Here is a 25,788-nt window from a genome sequence, read left to right as displayed (position 1 = left end):
GGATTACCTGGCAGAAGGACTCCGCCAGCTGTCAGATACTTCCACCTACAAACCTTGCCACAGTGACTCCATTCCAGAAATCCATCAGGATCTCCAGTCTCTCCTCAAATCCTTAGGCCCATCCCAGATCCTCCCCCCAGATTCCATCTCTCTGCTCACCCCTACCACTCATGATGCCCCATTATGCTGGTTACTGTGCCTCCACTGAGAGAATCTCTCCTCTCATAGACCAACACCTTCAACCTATTACCTGGAACCTAACCCCCTATATAAAAGATACCAACCCTTTCCTCCACTGACTCTCCACAGTTCTGTTCCATTTACCACATGGTGCACTGCTCACCACTACTGATGCCACCTCTTTTTACAGTAACATCTCTAATGCCCATGACCTTGCTGCTGTTGAACACTACCTTTCACAATGCCTGACAGATTCCAAACCAACAACCTACTTCATAGTCACCATGACTAACTACATCCTCACCCACAATTACTTCTCCTTTGAAGGCATTACCTACAAACAAATCCAAAGTATGGACATGAGCACCCACATGGCACCATCCTATGCCAACCTATTCACAGGCCATCAAGAGGAATTCTTCCTGTTCACCCAGAATCCCAAATCCCTCACCTGGTTCAGATTCACTGATGACATCTTTGTGGTCTGAATCGAGGGTGCGGACACGCTACACACATTTTTCAAGAACCTCAACCCTTCTCCCCGATTTGTTTCATCTGGTCCTACTCAACCCAACAAGTCACCTTACTTGATGTTGGCCTCCAACTCAAAGATGGCTACATCAGTACCTCCGTCCATATCAAAGTTACTAACCAGAGAAATACCTCCACTTCGACAGTTGCCACCCATTCCATATCAAAAAGTCTCTTCCATTCAGCATAGCCACCCATGGTCATTGCATCTGCAGTGACGTGTGGTCCCTCTCGATATATACTGAAGGTCTCACTGAAGCCATCACACACCTTAATTATCCTCCCATACTTGTACAAAAACAAATCTCCTGTGCCTTATCTTTGCAGTCTCTCAAAGTCCCACTGTCCAGCCAGAGAGGAGTATTCCCCTCATAATTCAGTACTACCCAGGACTGGAGCAACTGAATTATGTTCTCTGTCAGGGTTGCAGCTACCTGTCGTCATGCCCTGAAATGAGAAATGTCCAGCCCACTATCCATCCCACCGCCCCCCTTCCACATAGTTATTCTCGCATTCACCAAACCTACACAATATACTCTTGCACCCTACACAACCGCTGCTCCCATGGCTTAACTCATGGTTCATACCACTGTAATAGACCTAGATGCAAGAACTGTCCCATACAATCTCTCACCACCACCTATTCCAGTGTGATCACAAACATCAGCTGTGTGTGTGTGTGTGTTTTATCTATTTTTGATGAAGGCCTTATGGGCCGAAAGCTCTATTTGTGACAGTCTTTTTGTTGTACCTATTTGCGACTCAGCATCTCCGCTGTATGGTGCGTGGCAATTTTCCTTTTCATAATATTATTACATTACATCCTGGATTTTCGATTGTTTGATTAAAGTAATAATACTTATTCCTATGCAAGATACATATTTTGGATAAAAAATGCATAACCTATATGTGCATATCTAGTTACTAATTTTCTATTGTCTTCTGGCATACACAGTAGCCACTTCTCTGCATTGTTCTTACTGTGGAATAAGATCCCTTTGTACAGTTTCCACTGGTGACTAATCTTTGTATTGTTTTGTTGCAAGTTAACAAAGTGAATCCAGAAATGTGCATCTTGCCTTTGTTCTTTTTCTAAATTGCAACCAAAAATTCTAATGCCTTTCTCGTATTTATTACCGTTTAAAAAATAAAGTTTCCTCTTTCCTTCACATCCTAGTTTGACTGAAGGTCCACAGGTAGTCTAGACAGTGTATGTTATCTTGTACTGTTACGTGTGTAATAGAAAATACAAACTTGTGTAGAAAAAGGGCCCATCTTGTAAGTGTATTACACTGAATAGTTAGTTTTTAGCAGAAACGTTAATGCTCTTTGATCACTGTGCATTATTTTTTTCATTCCTCGTAATAGGTACTTCAATTTCCTAAACATCCATGCTACAGATACAGTTTCTTTTTCTGTTATAGTGTAATTCTGTTCATGTTGTGCTAGCACTCTACTAGCAGAACCTACTGGCCTGTGTTCTGTTGTATTGAATGTATCACATTCCTGAAATAAGTGACATCCGAAAGTGTAAGACTGATGCAGCTACTGCTAGATGGGTAGATAGAATGAAATTTGGGTCACCTAGTAGTGGCAAGTTTGTTGAAATTTCTTTTATATTGTTGCAGTTCTCTTTGCAATGTATATTCCAGTTCCATGTTGTGTTTTGTTTCAGTCATTTAATTCAATTAGGTGCATTAAGCACTGCATTTGCAGGAATTTTCTTTTAAAATTCTACCATTCCTCAATAAGATTGAAGTTTTTATTGTTAGAAGATTTTGGACAGAGTTTAATTGCATCTGGTCTGTGTGTATCAGGCCTCATTCCTAATGTATCTTTAATTTGTCCCAACAGCGTAACTTCATTTCTTCTGAATGGTGATTTACACTGCATAATTGTAACACCTTGGGATCTTAATCTAAGGAAAAATTTAGCCAAAGTTTTCCTTCCATTTTTTGAATATCACTACTGTATCATTCATGTATAAGAACATACTAGCCCTTAATTCATCATCTATTGACTTTTCCAACACACTTATGAATACTGATATGAAAATATGTAGACCAAAGACCAGGACTTGAAATTGATATGATCGTCCTTCATATAAAAATATTGTACATTTTTTTAATCATTATACAGTTCAATTTGCCAGTAACATACTGTTAAATCCATTGTACTTATGTACTTTGCCTCTGCAATCTTTAACATTTCCTCTATTATAGGTGGCCTATTACTTTCTAGCTGAATTATTTTGACAGTACATGCATCTGATACTAATCGCATGGTTCTGTCTTGATTTTGTTTAACAACGACTAAAGGATTGTTCTGCTGTATGTGTTATGGCTCTCAGTATGACAGCATAATAAAAATATTTAGTAATATATGAAAGTAAAAAAAAATGTTAATCTTTGTTCCCATGGAAAATGATCAAAAACAGACACAAATATATCACATGCGATTTTAAGATATATAAAAAATATATGTAAATTATTTCAAAGTCAGTTCTCATTGAGACAGATTAATCAAGATAATAGAAGGAGCATAAATATATTACACAAATGGACAGGTCATATGTCCATAGGAAAATATTGCAATTGTCTGCTCTTTTTGAGCCACATAAAAGAAATGAAAACAAAGAACATAATTATAAGTATGGACATGATATATAACCACAAACACTAGAGAAGTCACATGTATGAGTATAATATGCATTTGCAAAAAAAGAAGAGTTTTTTAAATATTGTCTCCCATTGAGACACAGTCAAGATAGTACAAGAACATATTAATACTAAAATTGGACACTTAAATTGGTCACAACATAACACAAACATCAAACTTGGTGAACATCTGATTAGCTGTAGAAAATTGTACACAAATCTTATGCCTAAGAACACAATAGTCACAAAATGATGGGTCTTGCACAACAATTTTTACATTGTCTTTTATTTGGTGCAAGTATGTCCCATATTCAACAATACAAAAGGAAAGTAATAAATGTTTGTCACCTTCTTGCCCGTTGCAAGTAAAGAAGATGTCTCAAAATTTAATATTCAATAGTGACAATAAAAATATAAAAACATTCTCTCAGAGATCTGGAACTTTTCCAGGGTCTGTAGGATGAGTGGTAGTTGCTATTTGACACACCCAGTAAAAATCTTTGCTGATAACATGCTTTACGGAAAATGGGTAAGTAACTGTATTCAAACAGGGAAATGTGCTTAATCATGTTTATATGGTTTCAATTCAGTGATGTTTCTTAATCCAAATAACCTTCTTGATCTGGGAAAGATAAGTCTATATGCATTAGGATGTGGGCTTTCTTTTATTTCAAATGGACTAATGTCAATGTTTACTTTAACATATGGACAACCTAGCTCAACATCTTTGTCTATTTCAGTATTTTCAAACACTAGATCATTTTCAATTTCTTTAGTTCCTAAGTCTAATGTCTCTTTCCTACACTTAGACACATCCTGTTGACATTTAAACATAAACCTTTGTTTTCATCTGTTCCTTTTAACACTGTGTTGTCACTTAACAAACTACTGTTTTCACCCCCTTTTTTATAAAGTCCACTACGGATTCTTGTTCACCATGTAGGATACAAGGTTGCACTTACCTTTCCAAAAGGCATCTTTGTTTATACAGTTTCCATAGTTGTTCCACAAAACTTCTAAAAACTTTTCCCCTTTTTCTTGAAAACACACATTTACATTCCATCCCTTTATATTTTCTTTAATATTATTATTATTACCATTCTCATAGATTAGTGTTTCGTAATTCCCAATAGGCAATAGCTTGTCCTCAGATACACATTCCCTAGTCTGCATTTCACTTAAATTAACCTCATTATTACCCATGTTTGTCACATCACTTACCTTTACCACATAATCACTTTTCAATTCTACAAATACTTTTATTTCTTCCTCCACACTCTCATCAATAACATCACTTGATTTAGGATCATTATTTAAATGTCCCTCTATTACTTCTTCCTCCTCCTCCACAACAACCCCATCTTCAGTTTCCCCCCTATGTATCTGAATCTCAGCAATTGAGTCTTTGGCTCCATTAAACACTTCGTCATCCCCCTTCTTATCAAATAAACCCCCCAAAATAGATTCTATTTGTGGTGTGTCTGACTTGTTATTAACACCAGTATCTTTTTCATCCCAACTATGGAACTCTGCAATACCTTCAACTTCTGCATTTTCACTAACTACCTGTGCTTGAACACTGTTTTCATTAACTGTATCACTTTTACTCATAGTATTCCAAAACCTTTTATTAAATTCTAATTTATTCATTCTAACAACATCAGTATTTTCATGGTACTTACTCTTTACATTGTATCTTCTCCTTCTCCAGTTTCGGTTATGTGTTGTCCTGTCATAATATTGTCTAGCCCCAAAACTACGGACATCTAGTGGGACTGTCCACCGTTTCCCAGCTGGTTCTCTTGGTCTGTCCGTTTGTAGTTGTCGTTTTGTTCCCTAGTTTCAACAAACCCCCTTCTATCTTGTTCTCTTCCCCAATACCTATTTCTATCATTCCTATTATCTCTCCTCCATCCTCCCTCCTGTGTATTGTTTCTGAAATCATTTTCATATCTCCTATCTCCCCTATTTGGAGCATTATTTCCAGAATTTTCAAAGTCTCTCCTCGCATAATAATCTCTATTTACATTCCTGTTCCACCCCCCATACTGGTTGTTGCCAGAGCCAAAACTTTGGTTATTTTCTCTTTCCAAGGCCCTATCTAATCTATCTACAAATTTCAGGAACTCTTCCATTGAATCGTCTGGTCCATAGACCAATTCCCACTGCAGTCTCTCTGGTAACCTTCTTTTTAAAACATCAATTTGTGTCATAATATCAAAAGAGTTATTCAAGTGAGTAAGTTTTTTCAATTGATCTCTGCAAAATTTTTGCATTCCCCCTACTTTCCCTCTATACACTGGCCCATTAAGAAATTCTGGCTTTAATCTGGCTTGTATGGATTGTGACCAATATTTACAAATAAATTTAGCTTCAAACTCTTCAAAAGTATTCCAAGAATCATTATTCTCATTTGCCCAGGATAGGGCATCCCCTTCTAGAAACCGTTTTACTAACTTAATTTTTATGTTATCTGACATTCCTACAACAAACATATCCTTACATTGGTGAATAAAGTCAATAGGGTGCAGATTTTCACCAGGAAAGCATTTCACTTGGATGTGCCCACACATTGTATTTTGATTGTAAAACATTTGTTTTGACATCAATGCATCTTCCAATTGTGTATATTTAGTGTGTACATTTTCTACTTTTGTATCTACATTAGTGATATACGGGTTGTATTCTTGTTTAAGGTTTTCTGATGTTTTGTCTATTTTCTGATCTAATCTTTCAACTTCAGTATCTACTCTGTTGTAGATGACAGCAATGCTGTCTGTGTTAGCTTGTATGTTTTCATTTAAACTTTCAACTTCAACTTGAAATTCTTTTCTGAAGTGTATCAACTGTTCTCTAGTGTCCTTACTGAGTGTAGTTTTAATTTCCTCACACTTGTCATTGAGATGAGTATTTAATAGATCAAAATTCAAACTTAACTTATCCAGTCTATCTGTGTTTTCTTTAAGTTTCAAACTTACTTGTTCACTCGATTGTTTAAGTTGTGAGCTTATTTGAGTTGCAAACTCTGCTAGCCACTCTGTTAAGTTTAATTGTTCACCATCCCCTGGTTCAAATTTTACATTTCCTACGATCTCATCACTCTCAGGTAGAGACATGTTAACTATTAATTATTTTAAATGACAACAACAACAAAATACCTTGCTTTATGTAGCTATGCTATGATGTCGTGATCGGTGTTCTTGTTGGCTTTCTTCACTTCTATTTGGTTTTATCGAAGCTGAAGTCTTGATTGATGAATTCCATTGACATAATCCAGACGTTAATCTTCCGAGCGGTGTGACGATAGTTTTTCGTAGTCGCACAATACACTTTATTTATTTATTTATTTATTTTTGACATATTTTCACTGTTGCCACACTGCACAAATAAACTTTTTTGGAATGCTAAGCACTTACGAAATTTATCGCTGCACTATTATCATCGATGAACTTAAAGATCGCGGATGAGCCCCCTCTTTTGTAATGGTCGCCTGGTCGTAGATATTGCTAATTGCTATAATCGCACTATTTCACTCCCATTTACGGAGCTTGTTAGCACTTGATGTTAGGTTGGCGCCATTAAAATGTATTGTGTTGTAGTAATCGCTGCTACTTGCTGGATCGCTGCTGTCTCTCGATGCTGATGCTGGCTCTACATCTGGTTGTCTAGGGTTAAAAACATGAGGTCCCGTGTTTTTTATGTGCTTTTGATGATAAAGAACGAGCGAAACCAACAAATATGTAAACTTCAAATATTTATTACTCTGGTGGCCATCTTAATTCCACTGTCCACCAAAGACCATGACACAACACCAAGTAGTACTTCCTTTACATGTTCTTTGCATTGTTTATCCACCTCAAACAATAACACACAAACACACTTTACCAAAGTGACATTCCGACTGCCTCTCGACCCTTCTTGTTGCTCGTATTTATAACATTGTCAAAGAACTACTAAAAAGAGAGTTTATAAGTCACATGTACATCTGTTATCATAATTTGTGCAGAAAAGTTATTAATTTGCATCGAGTGACATAATTTAACATGTTATTAAAATGACAGACAGATTTGTTGACTTGACAGAATAATTCTTTGTTACAAAAAGGCCGTTTTTTAGAAGTTTGTCAATTGACTTCTCTAATTTGCATAAATAAGTAAATAACATGAATTATTAAGAATTACATTGGTTTTCGTCTAAAATAGGATTGCCTACGTGAATACTGAGTGAAAATGCTCCTAATGAACAAATAGGTTTCACTGGGTGATTTTTATTTAAGGAGATCCAAAATACCTAAGTTGGCCACTATTTTTCGTACTTCATATTAATTATTTAAGATGAACTTAGTGTTTTTACATGATGACATTTGCTGTATCAGTGATCAAGTGATATAAACTTTTGTGTGGGTCAGTTACTCAGTATAATTTAATGGGTTGACTGTTTATGGAGACATGTTATGCAATCATTGTTAACATACACAATAACTTTTCTATAATCATAAATACTCGTTAAACTGGTTGAATTTGGAGGGTATCGCATACTTCGGTACAGTAAAGCCTTTAATATGTTCCGTTACATGTATCAATAGCTTTGTAGGTACCAATGTAGAATATGGTCTTACACTGTGTGATCAAAAGTATCCAGCACCCCCAAAAACATATGTTTTTCATATTAGGTGCATTGTGCTGGCACCTACTGCTCGGTACTCCATATCAGCGACCTCAGTAGTCATTAAACACCATGAGAAAGCAGAATGGGGCACTCCACGAAACTCACGGACTTTGAACGTGTTCAGGTGATTGGGTGTCACTTGTGTCATGCATCAGTACATGAGATTTCCACACTCCTAAACATCCCTAGGTCCACTATTTCTGATACAGCACAAAAGCATACAGTCCAATCTCATATGTTGACTGACAGAGACTGCTGACAGTTGAAGAGGGTCGTAACGTGTAATAGACATACATCAATCCAGACCATCACACAGGAATTCCAAAATGCATCAGGAACCACTGCAAGTACTATGACAGTTAGGCGGGAGGTGAAAAAATTTGGATTTCATGGTCGAGCGTTTGCTCATAAGCCACACATCACACCAGTAAATGCAAACAATGCCTCGCTTGGTGTAAGGAGCGTAAACACTGGACGATTGAACAGTGGGAAAACGTTGTGTGGTGTAACAAATCACGGTACACAATGCGGTGTCCGATGGCAGGGTGTGGGGTGGTGAATGCCCAGTAAGCGTCATCTGCCAGCGTGTGTAGTGCCAATAGTGGTGGTGGTGTTATGGTGTGGTAGTGTTTTTCATGGAGGGGGCTTGCACCCCTTGTTGTTTTGTGTCGCACTATCACAGCACAGTCCTACATTGATGTTTTAAGCACCTTCTTGCTTCCCACTGTTGAAGAGCAGTTCAGGGATGGCGATTGCATCTTTCAATATGATCGAGCAACTGTTCATAATGCACGGCCTATGGCAGAGTAGTTACATGACAATAACGTGCCTGTAGTGGACTGGCCTGCATAGAGCCCTGACCTGAATCATATACAACACCTTTGGGATATTTTGGAATGCTGACTTCGTGCCGGGCCTCACCGACCGACATCGATACCTCTCCTCAACGCAGCACTTCCTGAAAATGGACTGCAATTCTCCAATAACCCTTCCAGCACCTAACTGAATGGATACCTTCGAAAGCAGAAGCCATCATTAAGGCTAAGGGTGGGCCAACACCATATTGAATTCCAGCATTACAATGGAGGGCACCATGAACTTATAAGTCATTTTCAACCAGATGTCTGGATACTTTTGATCATATAGTGTATGTAGAATGGGCTGTGAGGTATAGTCTTTAAAGTACAAACAAAATCTTTAATAATTCCTGGTCTCATAGAAAAGATATTTACGTGTTTGTATAACAAAGTAATGATATCTTCTTCTTCATTTTTATTAAGGCTTTCTGACTTAGTTATGTTTTTGATTATATCATTTTTGTCTACCTGTCAATCATAATTGCATAATTAGTGTTTGGAATTTTGGCCTAGTACAGCTTCCATCATAGGAGCTAAATATACATGTAGTTATTTGTTCAAAGTATATTCTAACTACTTCTTCTTGTCTAGGATTATGGGTACAAGTATATTTTAACTTGCAACAATGAATATTGGTTGCTAAAATGTTGTACCATTATAACTTGACATGTACTGGTTTACCCATTATCTCTGTTACCTTTACTCATGTTACTGGTAGTCTAGGGAATACGTTCAATAAGTTTTTTCATTCCAAGAAATAATGAATTGTTACCAAAACATCACTCCCAGAATCTAAACTTATTCATACTTTTACATTTCCTAGTACACCTTTCAGTTTTGGTTTTATGTGTACTTTTATTGATTGTATATTCTCATTTCATAATTCTTCAGTTAATTTATTGTCATGACCACATCTAACCAAACTTGAGGCAGTTTCTTGTGGCTCATTTTGCATTGTTTCAGAAGTGTATTATTTTTTTCTTCCCAAGTTCATATTATTGTTGAACATACTATTCTAATACTTTCTTTTCTTATTTCCCTTTCTGTATCTACTTCAGGACCAAATATGATCCTGACTGTTGTGTCCCCTGCATCCTGCATTTGTAGGGTCTTCGCTAGGTACAAGGGAGCCTCATTACTGTTATGTTGGTTAGTGTAGCAGCTAAAGTTATCTGCTTGCCATCTTTCTGGCTGCCTTTTCACTACATCTACATCTCCTAAGTATTATAATAAAATGTTAACTTTTGTCCAATACTTTCTTACTAGTTTGTCTCTTACTCTCCGTGATAACTGACTAATGTTTAAGTGTTCCTCTCGTATAGGATCATCTAAATACTTCGCCTTGTTAATATGCCACTCTATGAAATCCCTACAACCATTCCAGAAACTACTATTATACGGTTTTTAAGCAAAAAATTGTATTCATAATTTCTTTTCTGTACCTTCACTCCAGCATTTAGCTTTGAAAGCAGTTTAGAAATCATGATAAGTTGTAACATCTTCTAATTGTAGCATACCTCATTGTGCTGCATCACTTGTCATATGACTTACTATTGTTAACTGTCCAAGATTCTGGTAACATACACTGAAAAGATTTAAGAAAGAGTACAGGATTAATTTCTTCTGAAGGTGTAAATCTTGGGAATTTTTGATTCAATACTTTACTTAGTATCGCAGTAAAACTGATACAATTGTTACTTACTACTACATTACTTTTTGACAGATCTTCTACTGCATTCCTTGATTCTCTTTATGTTTCTTCTAAACTTAAAGCATTACTGTGTGACCCTTTTTTGTAATAGTAAAAAAATTCCTGCTGCTATTTGTTGCTGAAGCTCCCTCACAACTGCAGTTGGCGGGAACCACTTCTTTACTCTCTAACTCCATTTCTAGTTCACGTTTTTGCAATTTAGGTTCTAATTCATTAATAATCAAGTACAAAACATGTATATTCTACTTCCATATTTACTTAAAAGTGTTTTAGTGCCTGATAATTCACTTCCTAAAGCATCAGTTCTTCGCAACATATTGTCCTGTTCTGTCTTTATATTATGTACTTGTTTAAGTTTACCATCTATGATTTCCTATTGATTATTTATTTCTGAAACATGATCAAATCCTAAGATAAACCACGTTTCTAATCTGTCCATTCTTCCGTTTGAAACATGGTGGTACCTTCCGGGCAGGCCACTGCCATGATAATACCTGTCAGGCACTTCCCCTGTCATTATATTTCGGTGATTATCATACAGTTTCATTCGTCTTTGGTGTATCTAAATTTTCCCTGATTGATAGTAATCTGGGGTACTATTAGGGTTAAGTAAACCACTGATTGATCTCGTATTACTAGCATGACTTGAGTAGCAGTAGTATAAATAAACATGGCGATAGAGACAGATTTTTGGATGCTGGAGGTGACCATTGCATTAGGGGCAGCTTTCAAACTTTACCCAAGCAGCAAGCGAGTTCGCGGAGCCTTCTCATTGCTAACCTGGCTTTGTAGTCACCGAAACTGGTCGTGGACTCGGCAGGGCAGTGGTTTATGGGCCGCCAGTTTGGTGGCCTGATTCCGCTAGAGGCCAAGCAAGAGGGTGGGAACGCCGTGGCTGAATTCAAAATGACACTTCTCTAGAAACTGGCGGCACTGCGCGTACTTGCGCCGGCCTAACTGCTTTATTAGTGACGACGTGGTGTGGGAGCCCGATCTCCTTATGCCATGTGCGGGTCCAGGTAGAGTGGCACTGGGCAGGCGCCTAGCTAAAGTGTTTATTACAAGAGTAGCGTACCTTGTGAGTCAGGACAACGAATTTGTCTGGATGTCGCATTTGTTAGATGCCGCCATGCCTCGCCAAAACGGCGCCAAATAAATCGTTTTATTGACGACACTGAACTTCTTTTCACTACGAATCTTCCCTCATCTTGTGAAATTTGCCTTTTTTTTTTTTTTAACAGGGTGTTTTTTTAGAACAGGGTGTGTACTGCACGGCAGTGATTGGTTGAGGAATATCGGGTTTCCTTGCTAGAAAACATGATTGACACGGTAACACTGCTGGGCCATGGTAGGTTCGAGAACATTGGGGGGGGGGGGGGGGGCGGCAGCAGCTGTTTTTCGGAAGGTTTTGAGCAGCGGGAGAGGCAGGGACTTGCTTCTCGACTGGACTGTTGAGGAGTACAGTCGCTAGAGCTCTTCCGTTTCTATGGAGAGAGCAGTTAATTGTAAAGACGTCTGGACACCTGGTCGAAACTTCATATTTTCACGGATGTGAATCACCAGCAGACGTAGGGTCATCTCCCACGTTTTGGCAGCGCCCGCACACCGACAACAGCATCTCGTCTTTCATCAGTTATACTGGTTTTGTTGCGCAGCTTCGGCAAATTCAGAAGCCTATCAATCGTTTTCACAACGGTATTTTTTCATAGCAGCCTTGTACTCACAGTAGTCACTTCCAGTGTCCATTGTATGCTTAATTATATTTTGATTCGAGAGAACAATCAGTGGAACGATACAGCAGAGTGTGTTTGCCTAGATTGACATCCTTCCATTCACAATAGCCAGTCTCATTTACACGTAAATTCCAGTTACGTTCCCCCATTGCTAACCAACCTGAGTTCGTGTTGATGATATGTTGTCAGCTGAAGTTTATATTTATATGTTTGTTCTCTCTTGACCTTGATATTAATTAATAAACCTCTTTGTGATACCATAGGACCTTGTTATTAATTTTTCAACAACACCCATTCTCATTCCCTACGATGTCATTTATTTGTTGTGGGTTTCAAGGAATTAAATTAATTTTATGTCAAGTTAGCCAACTCAGGGGTGATCCACACTGCGGCCACTAGTCGGATTCCCTTGCACTATTGAGAAATGTGGCACCTCTTGGTGTGGTGGTTACAACTTTTTAGTCGTTTGCAGATGGAGAACTGCCGCCACCACAGGCTAGCTTGCATGTTGGTGACCCTGCCAGGATCGATTTTCCTCTCGGTTCCCACTGATAACAGTAATCATTATGTAATTACATTTGTGCTTTTCTTTTTGCGTTTCAATCCCTTTTTTTTAGGTTCCATGGTAGTACTTAGAGCTGGCACGAATGTGAAATTTTTTTTCTTTTGCTATGTAACCTTATTTATTTGTGTTCATGTTTTGGTTTTTTGGATTCTGTACCACATAAACGAATTTGGCAATTCAGTGTTGCTACCTGCGCTTCAAAAACTCTTTTTTCGTGAGATAATTGTGTGTTTTTGTTTAGTGTATATGAGAGTCAGATACTATTAGGTGTTCTTACATATGCATAGTTTTTGTTTTTGTTCTGTTTTTTTTTTTTTTTGTTCTATTTTCGGGTCATGCAAAGTAATTTCTTTTTTATTCTCTGTTGCTGTGAATGTTGACAAGGAGAAAAGTGAAGTTACTTAGGCCAAAGTCTAGTAGACTCAGGAAATACGATGAAACATGCTAATAACGGTGATGTCAACCCTTCTGGTGACTTGTTGGAAGGGCTTCCCATGGAGCAGTAAGGCCCAAACACGTATGACAGGCATTCGATCCTCGGTCCTGATAGATGATGCGCGATCAGAACAGGGAATTAACAGTGGTGACGAGTCTAATGATGGAAACGACCATGGCCATTTAGATGTATTAGTCACGAGTAGAAATTCAGAAAGGAAGATAGAAGGCAGACACACAGTGCGACGCCAGTGCACCTGCGCTCAATGTATTAGTCACGAGTAGAAATTCAGAAAGGAAGATAGAAGGCAGACACACAGTGCGACGCCAGTGCACCTGCGCTCAACAATCACGGCTTGCTTCGCCAATGGCTAGTACGCATTATGAACTGGAACCTTACCCAGTCTTCGCTCTCCTAGGTCAGCTTAAGAAGCAGATAGAAGATTCAGAAAGAAAATGAAGGGAGGGGGCGATCGCATTAAAGGAGCAGATTAGTGAATGCATGATGAGTTTGGGGCAAAACTTTCTGATGTACACAAACTCAGGATGGAGGCAAAGAAAGTCGCTCTCCTTGCCCAAATAGAGGCAGCAGGTGTGAAAAAGTTCGCTGTTGCTGCTGACATCCGAGCAAAACGAGCATGGTCCGTGGCAAACAAAAGTTCAAAAGCCTTGGCACAGGGACATTTGGCAGTGATCACCAACACAGAGAATATCGCCAAAGTAAACGATCGACTAGCTCAAGTAGGGGAAAATTTGCCGACAAAGACTTAGAGACCTTGGGCGGTGGAACAATTACGTAGCTGTGAAGCTTCAACGGCACGGGTGATGCCATTGGGTGGTTCACAGAGCAGTGCGACGCAAGCCAGGTCTTCTGCTGAGTGTTGCGCACACTCACACGATACCTCTCAGCCGATGGGTAGGAATACGCTGGACATGTTACCGGACAATTTTGGTAGGTGTGTCGGCCACAGAGGACACAAAGTGCCTCACCATCTGGATCCAGTCCCCGTGACGGAAGCTGACAGATTCGACCAGAAGCATTTTCTGTCTAGCATAAGATTTCCAAATTTTAGGAAAAATGGTGGCGGCTTACATCCTAAAATTTGGATTGGACGATTCATCTTGTCGTTGCCACTTCATGGCACCTCAATGCAAAGCTGGAATTCATCTCCGTGCATATTGAGGGAACAGCCGCCAAAATAGTGCGAGATGTTGCGGGAAAGTGCACCACATTCGAAGAGTTCAATAGAGCATTTCTCGCTCCTATTGGTCACGAGAAATGCAGGATGGAGTAAAACAGGAGATTATGATGTGGCCTGACCTCGAATCTTCGGTATACAAAGGACTGGTAAAAATGTTTGATGTGTTATTAAAGAAGACCCAGTTCTTGGATGCACCCTGCAGCCCGTCAGAAATTATTCGTTTCTGTTTGTCGAAGCTCCCCGTGCAGTACCAACAGGCACTCATTAGCAGGTGCGGAGACAACATTGAAACTTTCAAATGTTTACTCAGTAAGTTGGGATTGGTATACGAGAGGCAGAATGTAAGGTTAAACGCAGACACAATGAAAGCGACAACCTGCAACTGCCTAAGAACAAGGATTGGCTCATGAGTGCCACAGTCCACAGGGAGGGACTGAGGAAAGAGCACCTCAACCCGACCGCAGAAATTACGGGTACCAGAGCCAAACAAGGGATAATGTACAGCACTACGATCGCAACTGGCAGGAGCGGGAACAGAACCAGCAAGCTTCTGGAGGTTGGCATGGTCCAGGCAGGAATCATCACTGTAGAAGAGGCAGTTGAGATTCGTCCATCCAACCCCTCACACAACACACATAACCGTAGCCCTCCACAAAATTGACAATAGTGGAGCGCGAAAAGGTTCGCAATCTCTGAGTGCGCAGAATCGCTCACAAGAACGCCCTGGAATTGGAATCATTGAAGACAAAATGGCCGATCGGCCTTCACCACGTTTGTCACGTGAAGCATTTCATAGAAGAGCGTCTTCGTACTGTATCACATAACTGTTAAGTAGTAGAAGTTTTTGGTATTGTTTTTTATGTTTTGTAAATATAAATGGGTAAACATCAGGTGTTATATAGGGTTTATTTTTGCCTATATGGCTTGAGTGAAAATAAGGTTGTAAAGGGCAATGGTGTCTGACTACTGCATTTTATCTTTGTCTTTTTCAGCGTCACATCCATCTTAAACTTGAGTTTTTTTTTTGTTTGCTTTTTGTTCCGTAACTGCTTTTCTCATGGAACACTGATCTGGAATGTGAACGCCATAATTATAAGTGGTACTTATTGGTGTTTGGGCGAATGCAGTCTCTTTCTGGAGTCATGACTGCTACATGTATGATTTTGGCCTTTGCGTCCTTGATGGGGGAATCGTCATCTGGCATGTGTGAAAGCTGGGCCAGTCTTATGTCTCTGGTGGTTTTGTAGGGTGCTTACCACTCTTACGAGTGCTTATGGCAGGCACACACTCATAGCGTTGCATCTATCTCCTGATCAGCTTCTAGTGCATATGGGCACGCCCTTAGTCAATGCTACAGTTTTCTGTGGTGTCTTTTTCAAGTGTGCTTAGCAGCGCCTGAGTTACGTGAGCTGAATTTGGATTCGCGAAATGCTAAGGAGGCCGCCAAGCCCAACCTTGCAGCTGTGCGTTGGGTCATACTTTCGCGTTGTGAGAGGCTGGTGTCACCTCCACGTTTAAACATGTGTGTGTGTGTGTGTGTGCAACTTCATTGTGGAGAAAAGATAGTGAGGAATAGTGAGTCGCACCCCAACAACAAAACCGAGACACAGGACTGGACTGCATATTTCTCATGCATATCAGTTACGTCTCATCGAAGCAATAGTTCCGCTTCATTACTTGTGTTTCTTGGCTCTTCGTATAACTGTGCATGTCTGGACGTTTGTCCGGCTTTCCTTGTGGAGTTTCAGAGTCAGCATTTCGTCCTCGAGCTTACAGGAATACCTAAAGCAGTTAGGCCGGCCCTCAGAATGGCGGTCCATAAACCACTACCCTGCCAGGCACATGGCCAGTTTTGGTTACTACAAAGTAAGGCTAGCAATGTGAAGGCTCAGCGATCTCACATGCTGCTCGGGGAAAGTTCTAAAGCTGCCCCTAATGCAATGGTCACATCCAGCGTCCAAAAATCTGTCTCTATAGCCGTATTTACATCTACTACTACTACTCAAGTCTGCAAGTAATCTGAGCTCAATCAGTGGTTTACCCTAACCCTAATAGTCCATCAGATTACTGACAACCAGAGAAAATTTAGATACACCAAAGGCGTATGAAACTGTGTGATAATCGCCGAAACAAAATGAAAGGGGAAGTCCTGACGTGTATTACAATGACAGTGGCCTGCCCCTAAGGCACCGTCATCTTTCATTACCCACCACTCGCAGTAGATCATTTTTCGCCGTTTGTGGCTCTCTTATGGCAAGGGATAGTGTGACACAACATAAGGAAAATGTCTCAATTAAAACGTTATAACAGCCACTAGTCATGGTGAAGCAAGAGTGAAAGACGGCGGTGCCTTCTGGGCAGGCCACTGCTGTGGTAATAACTATCAGGCACTTCCCCATTCATTTTGTTTCGGTGATTATCATACAGTTTCATTCGCCTATGGTGTATATACATTTTCCCTGGTTGATAGTAATCTGATGGACTATTAGGGTTACGGTTGTAACGGAACATATTAAAGGCTTTACTTTACGGAAGTATGCAATACCCTCCAAATTCAACCAGTTTAACGAGTATTTATGATTATAGAAAAGTTATTGTGTATGTTAACAATGATTGCATAACATGTCTGCATAAACAGTCAACCCATTAAATTATACTGAATAACTGGCCCACACAAAAGTTTATATCACTTGATCACTGATACAGCAAAAGTCATCATGTAAAAACACTAAGTTCATCTTAAATAATTAATATGAAGTACGAAAAATAGTGGCCAACTTAGGTATTTTGGATCTCCTTAAATAAAAATCACCCAGTGAAACCTATTTGTTCACTAGGAGCGTTTTCACTCAGTATTCACGTAAGCAATCCTATTTTAGACGAAAACCAAAGTAATTCTTAATAATTCATGTTATTTACTTATTTATGCAAATTAGAGAAATCAATTGACAAACTTCTAAAAAACGGCCTTTTTGTAACAGAGAATTATTCTGTCAAGTCAACAAATCTGTCTGTCATTTTAATAACATGTTAAATTATGTCACTCGATGCAAATTAATAACTTTTCTGCACAAATTATGATAACAGATGTACATGTGACTTATAAACTATATCTCTTTTTAGTAGTTCTTTGACAATGTTATAAATACGAGCAGCAAGAAGAGTCGAGAGGCAGTCGGAATGTCACTTTGGTAAAGTGTGTTTGTGTGTTATTGTTTGAGGTGGATAAACAATGCAAAGAACATGTAAAGAAAATACTACTTTGTATTGTGTCATGGTCTTTGGTGGACAGTGGAATTAAGATGGTCACCAGAGTAATAAATATTTGAAGTTTACATATTTGTTGGTTTCGCTCGTTCTTTATCATCAAAAGCACATAAAAAACACGGGACCTCATGTTTTTAACCCTAGACAACCAGATTTAGAGCCAGCATCAGCATCGTGAGACAGCAGCGATCCAGCAAGTAGCAGCGATTACCACAACACAATGCATTTTAATGGCGCCAACCTAACATCAAGTGCTAACAAGCTCCGTAAATGGGAGTGAAATAGTGCGATTATAGCAATTAGCAATACCAACGACTAGGCGACCATTGCACGGTAAACCACTGATTGATCTCACATTACTTGCATGACTTGAGTAGCAGTAGTAGAAGTAAACACGGCTATAGAGACATTTTTTGGACGCTGGAGGTGACCAATGCATTAGGGGCAGACTTAGAACTTTACCCAAGAGAAAAATCGGGTCTCCTTGCTAGAAAACATGATTGGCATGGTAACAATTGTAGTGTTGTCTGAAGAGCCAACACCGTGTTACTAGAGGAGGCCGAAATGCACGCGTTTTAGCTCACGCAGGCTGGCGTGAGGAGGGAAGGACTATACTGACGTGAGGTCTAGAACATGACAAGGAATTAGAATTTAGAAAGCGGACGTAATTAGTTTGATACTTAACTTTAATCCATTAATGATGAACGTCGCTCTTGAAGGTATATGATTCATAATATCAATGGTAAATGAATATGGCGCCTTGCTAGGTCGTAGCAAATGACGTAGCTGAAGGCTTTGCTAAACTGTCGTCTCTGCAAATGAGAGCGTATGTAGACAGTGAACCATCGCTAGCAAAGTCGGCTGTACAACTGGGGCGAGTGATAGGGAGTCTCTCTAGACTAGACCTGCCGTGTGGCGGTGCTCGGTCTGCAATCACTGATAGTGGCGACACGCGGGTCCGACGTATACTACGGACCGTGGCCGATTTAAAGGCTACCACCTAGCAAGTGTGGTGTCTGGCGGTGACACCACAACAATGATGGGCCATGATAGGCTTATTTGAGAATATTGGAGGGGATTGGCTGTTTATCGCAGGGTTTTGCGCAGTGAGAGAGGCAGGGACTTGCTTCTTGACAGTCGCAAAGTACAGTTGCTAGAGCTCTTCCATATTTAGTTTCATCATCTTGATTTTTATTATTAAGAATAAAATACATATCTGCTCTGCAGCAGTCATTGAACCCCTGACTATATGAAAAAAACTTCTCAAGTCTTGATTTAATGACAGTGTCTGCTAAATCAGTATTCTGATAACTTGGAATTACAACTGGAATTTATGAAATGCAATGATCTAACGACCTCACTGGCCAGTACCCCTCTTCTAGGATTATTTAGCCACGTAGTGCAAGTTTTTTAACCAATACCATTTTGGTGGCATTGTTGATGATGATGATGACAACACAGCACCCACTCCCCACAAAAATAAAATCTTTGTCCCAGCCAGGAATTGAACCTGGACCCCAGCATTGCAGTTAGACAGGGTAACCACCTTATTTCCCACAAAAACAGTAACAAAAATGACTAGCTTACAATGGAGTGACATGAACAAGGTGACAGCTTATTGCCATAATCATTTACAGCATTCATAGAATGAGGAATGATATTCAATCTTTAACAATAGCAGCCTGAGGTTCCTCTTTATCAATTACCAGACCCAATTTAATCATTCAATTAATCCTTGATGTATGTACCTTAGTCTCCTCCAGGCAAAATTATTTGGACAGAAGGGCAGTCCCGAACAGCAACATCACAAAGTACTTCACTGCCTTGTCATTTTTATCAGTTTCAGCCTTCTAACAGCACCCTTAGGGAGTTCAACATCTTCCTTTGTAACAGACACCAGATGTTTGCCATCATATTCTTGTATCTGCTGTAATATTGATTTATTTTTCATGCATGACTTGTGAGGGAGGTTAGGGTCGGGAACGCCATACAGGAGTAGTGGGGCCTTTCCATGGCACTGCTACTCTTTTGTGGTCCAACCCATCCACCCTCGATAAGAAATCCACATGTCCCTAAAATCTACCCATTCTGTTGCAGACAATACAGATCATGTTACCATATTTCTTATTCCTTATTGTGGTTTGGGTACTTAAGTGTTTTTTTGGAATTCCGGTTCCATATGGATTTGTATTCAAGACATTCATTGCTTCCAATATTGTTAAAAATGTAGCTGGTATACTTGACCATTAACCGGGTCACTGTGTTATTTTTTCACATGAGGGTGGTAACTTGCTTCTGGTCTGTAGAAAATGTTACTTGGTACATTGTTTGTGGAACTTCTTGTTATCTGAACAGTTTTCTCCTGGTCAGCCTCCAGTTGATAATTCGATCTCCACATGTGTACCGATGAGGCACAGCAACAACAAGGTTGCATTTACTGCAGAGGTTATGTCAGCTACGGAAGTGGATCTTGGAGTTTATTATACATTGCCTATACATAAAATAGGGTATTAGTCATTAGCATGTGTCTTTATGTTAGGCTGACTTCCAGTTCAGACTGTGAAATTCATCCAGTTAAACAACTAGCTATTAAAACAAGATAGAACAGATCTTCACAATATTACAATATATTATGTTCAAGTCATTTACATTCCTTGGAGCTACGTACAGTGCACCAGTCTCTTTGTTGCACTTGCAATGACATCAAGTGCAGTGCCACAGTTCTCGTCACTGTATGGAGACCATAAGGAATACCTCAGGTAAACAAGTAGAACAACCACCCTGGAAAGTGCTCCACAATAAACTCTCATATGTAGTATAGATAGTTCTAATACTCAACATTACCTTTCTACTCAACTTTACCAAAACACAAAACTATGTATGCATTTTTTTTAATTTCTGCACAAAAATAGCAGAACATCTCATACCCTCTCACACTGCAGTTTGGCACTAGGTGTGGTGTCATTTTAGTTGTTTTTTGTGTGTGTGTGCATGTGTGTGTGTGTGTGTGTGTGTGTGTGTGTGTGTGTGTGTGTGTGTGTGTATGTGAACTTAAGTTAAGGGGGGTAGGCCTCTTTGACTGCATGATTGACTGCATGAAAAATAAGTTTTCAAGTAAAATATAAAGCAACTCTAAATCTGATGATTTAGTGCATTTACTTACACTTTTGTCTTTAAGAAATCATGTTTGTGTCCACATCAGATACTTCCTGTAATCACAAAACCAGGTGGAAGGACCCCTTGCAGTCTGAACATTGGTCATTGGCAGCAATCCCTGAAGTCCTCATATTGGACTTCTAAGACAATAATATTCTATAAATCATTTTCAATATCTTTTCTATCTGTATATATAGGTTAATTGAAAAATATTAAGTTTTTATGAAATGGTGATGTGTTGAAACAAATGTCATTTTATGTATCAAGAATGAAACAATGAGTGAAAATATGTACCAAAACTGGAATTCGAACACGGGTTTCCTGCTTACAAGGCAGACGCATTAGTCACTACACCCCCTTGGCACAGCGATTCACACAAATGCATGGATTACCTGGCATGCCTCCATTCTCAGTCCAAACACTCATTGCTGCCCCAGGCTACTTTCCACGGCTACTTTCAATTTCCACTCACATATGAACAGAATTGCTGAGGCACTCCATGTTCTGGAACAGCACCTCAGCATCGAATGTAAACGGTGGATCCATCTTGAAACCCAGATGCAGGTACTTATACAAATTATTTGTCAAATTTATGCAATACTTGTAATGATTACAATGTGTTATCTGCTAGTTGTCTGATTGCCACAAAGGGTTTCAGGGAGTTGCAAAAGGCAGCCCAGCCCCAACGGTGTGAGGAGCCATTTGGGGGGAACTTCTGTGAAAGCAAAAGTCATGCAAGGAGGTAAAAAATGCTTTAGTGTTTTTTGTAATTAAAGCAAAATCTTCTCATATAATGATGTATTTAATAAAGATGCTAACTGCAACAGTTACAAAAACTTGAGAAGGAAACAATACGACAGGCAGAAGTAAAAAACAGTAACACTTCATATGACAATGGCTACCTCATAACGTGTTGTCAAGCTGGTAATGTTGGGTGCAGCTAAAAACAAATGACTACCAGCTGAAGCCTTCAGACTTCTACTTATCCAGGACTATGAAGCTGAATGGCCAGCTTATCATTAACATATGTAAACAAATAAACAAGCTACAAAATTGACCAAAGCAATGGCATGCCTTCATCTGGGATGATACTTGAATTTAGCAGTTATTAATAAATAGACTTGGACTTAAAATCTTGGCCAGTTATATCATTCACTGCTTGATAGTGAACACTGATTTGAAACATAGTGGGATTGCAGAAGAGCACTTTGGAAATGTGGGTAGTGATTAGTCAGTGATTCCTGCTTTAAATGCACAGAAATATAAAACTGTGCACTTCTTAAACATCAGAAAAGTAGTATTTTGTGACAACAATATCACTGAGTCACAATTAGAATCAGAGTCAGCTCATACAAATACTTGGGTCTAACAATTTATGAATATCTTAGATGTAATGATAACATGGGCCCAATCGTAGATAAAGCATCCATCCAAAAGTAGGGTGCTGGGAAAACGTTTTCAGTCTACAAAGGAAATTGCTTAAATGAGCTTATGCAGCGATCCTTGAATGTTGCTTAATTGTATGGAACCCATACGAACTAGGACTAACAAACGATACTGCATGAATACAAAGGACAGCAGTATGAATGATGACAGGTTTGTTTGGCTCACTAGCTGAATAATCTTATTTTTCAGACATTTTAAGACAGTCACCAACTGCTGGGGGAGAGCCTACTTACAAAGTATTAAGAACAAGTATTAAGTGGAGAATCTGGGAATACACAGAACTGACAAAATTCATGGGATAGCAATGTGCATATATAAAGGTGGCAGTAGTATCGCATACACACAGTATAAAAAGGCAGTGAATTGGCAAAGCTGTCATTTGTATGCAGGTGATTCATGTGAAAGGGTTGCAATTATGGCCACACGATGGGAATTAACTCTCTCTGAACGTCAAATGGTAATTGGAACTGGATGCATGAGACATTCCATTTCAGAAATTGTTAGAGAATCCTATATTCCAAGACACACCATGTCAAAAGTGTGCAAAGAATATCAAATTTCAGGCATCACTTCTCACCATGGACAATGCAGTGGCTGACGGCCTTCACTTAATGACTGAGAGTTGCGGCTTTTGCACAGAGTTGTTACTGCTAACAGACAAGCAACACTGCGTGAAGTAAATGCAGGAATCAATGTGTGATGCACGAAAAATGTAGCCTTTTGAACTGTGCTGCAGAATTTGGCATTAATGGACTATGGCAGCAGTAGACCGCAGCAGTGTCTTTGCCAACAGTACGACTTCGCATGCAGCTCCTCTCCTGGGCTCACGACCCTACCGGTTGGACCCTAAATGACTGGAAAACAATGGCTTGGTCAGATGAATGCTGATTTCAGTTGATCAGAGCTGATGGCAGGGTTTGAGTGTGGCACAGACCCCACGAAGCCATGGGCCCAAGTTGTCAGCAAGGTAGTGTGCAAGCTGGTGGTGGCTCCATAATCATGTGAGCTTTGTTTACATGGAATGGACTGGGTTCTCTGGTTCAACTGTACTGATCATTGACTGGAAATGGTTATGTTTGGCTACATGGAGACCATTTGCAGCCATTTGTGGACTTCATGTTCCCAAACAACTATTAACTTTTATGGATGACAATGTGTCATGTCATCATGCCACAATTGTTTGCAATTGGTCTGAAGAACATTCTTGATAATTTGAGTGAATCATTTGACCACCTGTGTTGGAACATTTATGACACATAATTGAGAGGTTAGTTTGTGTACAAAACCCTGTACCAACAACACTTTTGCAATTATGGACAGCTATAGAAGCAGCATGACTGAATATTTCTGCAGGGGCTTCCAATGACTTGTTGAGTCCATGTCTCACCAAGTTTCTGCAATACACCAGGCAAAGGGGGTCTGACATGTTATTAGGAGGCAACCTATGACTTTTATCACCTCAGTGTAATCCGCATCACCGCAAGTGTCACTCAGGTAGTAACTGTGCGGACAAGATTGAACTAACTGCAGTGTTCACAGTCATTTAAACAGTCTTTCTTCACACGGTCGATGCATGAATGGAAGAGGGAATAATGCAATGTACTTCAATCATTTGCAGAATATTTATGTAGATGTAAACAACAGGAAGAGATGGTGAGCAGCCTCAAATCATTCCAGACAGTGCCAGTTCTTTGCTAATTGTTTGTATTACTGTGGATTTTAATTGCTTACTCATTTGATTCATTGTGCATGAGTAGGGAGGGTATTTGAACTTGTGCAGCAATTTTTTTTCCTCACAGTATCCCTTCATCCATTTCCTACTCTAATTCATCCATTCTTCCATCCAACATGTGGAGAACAATGTCTCCTCCTAATTGTGTCTACTTTTAATATGTCGCAGATTCAGTGCAGCAACTGGCCATTACTCACAAGTTGTATGGGCTGTCACACGCTACATTGGGTGTGGCTACACAGCATTTACTGAACCAGGTGGTTGGACTTCACAGCTGTACGTGTGCAACTATGGACCAGCAGGGAATTTCATTGGCCAATCTGTGTACATCACTGGACAAAGCTGCTCCAGATGTGCCAATGGCTGTCATAGCACTTACACTTCACTTTGTGCTTAGTAGTTATAGTTTGTTCAAGCCTAGCTACAATATCTGTGTTATAACAGTACTCTGTCTGGCACACCCAACTACTGTCAGCTGACAGTGGATGTCAAATAACAAGTGATGGTGGTGGTGAATGTTACAAAACAATTCAAATTTGTTTCTGAAATTGTCAGTTATTATTCTTGTATTGTTACTGGTATTACTGATTTGTATTCTAATCAGCATTTGTACTCTACATGCCTTAAACTGTTAACACCTAAAATTAATAGACACCTCAATTGTTTTTAATCTTCTTATAAAAATTAAAATGCCGGAAATAACTAGTAATTTTCTGTATTTATTGGATCAGATAACAGTAGCCATTTAAATTATCCTTGTTTTATGTTGCAAGAAAAATGCTTGCAAACCAAACTGGCTCACCTTTATCCATCTGTATTTGTGTGGACTCAAAACATGTAATTATATTGATTGAAAATCATTAAACATATAACATGTAATGTTCACTAATGAATGAGTTATCTAAATTGCAACAGTATAATGCACTAAGGGCAAGATGTCACTGAAACTGCCTTTTTATACAGATTGCAGCAATTAATCATTTTATCAAAACAAGACATGATTGTCTTACTAGGATAGCCATAATTAATCTTTGAATAAAAATATGGCACTTCAGTCTTTGATCGCTATTTTTTTTATTTTCAGTAACCGGTTTCAGGCTAGCTGTCCATCTTCAGATCTGTTAGATAAAGTTAAAAATATAATTAACAAGAGAGATTATATAGTTACTGATAGAATTATCTTAGTTTACAGAAAATTATTTCAGTTCATGGTGCACTCAAAAAAGATTATGTAAATGTTATTTCTTTAAAAATTGTCTTATTATTAAAAATTATATCTGCCATTAATATGTATGGTGATAAAACAACCTCTTAGGACATATGCACAATTTCTACAGATATAAGATTTTAACATATTAAAAATTACTTTAGTTGTGACAGTGAACCAGTAGTTCTGTACTGAAAGGTTACTCTGTAACTGCAATATATGGTACGTTTGCATTTTAATTCATTCTGAAAAAAATTTTGTACACTAAGATAGTCTATCAGTAACTATATAATCTCTCTTGTTAATTATATTTTTAACTTTATGTAACAGATCTGAAGATGGGCAGCTAGCTTTAAACCGGTTATTGAAAATAAAAAAATAGCAATCAAACACTGAAATGCCATATGTTTATTTTTCGTTTTGGTTATGGTACTGAGACAT

At 39.0% G+C, this 25,788-nt stretch overlaps 1 protein-coding gene across 1 annotated transcript in view; it reads left to right on the top strand.

Annotated features, from left to right (window-relative positions):
- LOC126188464 (venom allergen 5-like) overlaps positions 1–24,783 on the top strand; it is a 133,406-nt gene extending 108,623 nt beyond the window's left edge. Inside the window, exon 5 of the mRNA XM_049930068.1 lies at positions 24,309–24,783. Coding sequence (XP_049786025.1) covers positions 24,309–24,537 — 229 coding nt within the window. The 3' untranslated portion in view covers positions 24,538–24,783. The remainder of the gene's footprint in view (positions 1–24,308) is intronic.
- Positions 24,784–25,788: the final 1,005 nt, after the last annotated feature.

The sequence above is a fragment of the Schistocerca cancellata genome, chromosome 5 (genome assembly GCF_023864275.1).
Source record: "Schistocerca cancellata isolate TAMUIC-IGC-003103 chromosome 5, iqSchCanc2.1, whole genome shotgun sequence".
Lineage (NCBI taxonomy): Eukaryota > Metazoa > Arthropoda > Insecta > Orthoptera > Acrididae > Schistocerca > Schistocerca cancellata.
This window is presented reverse-complemented; position numbering and strand designations above follow the sequence as displayed.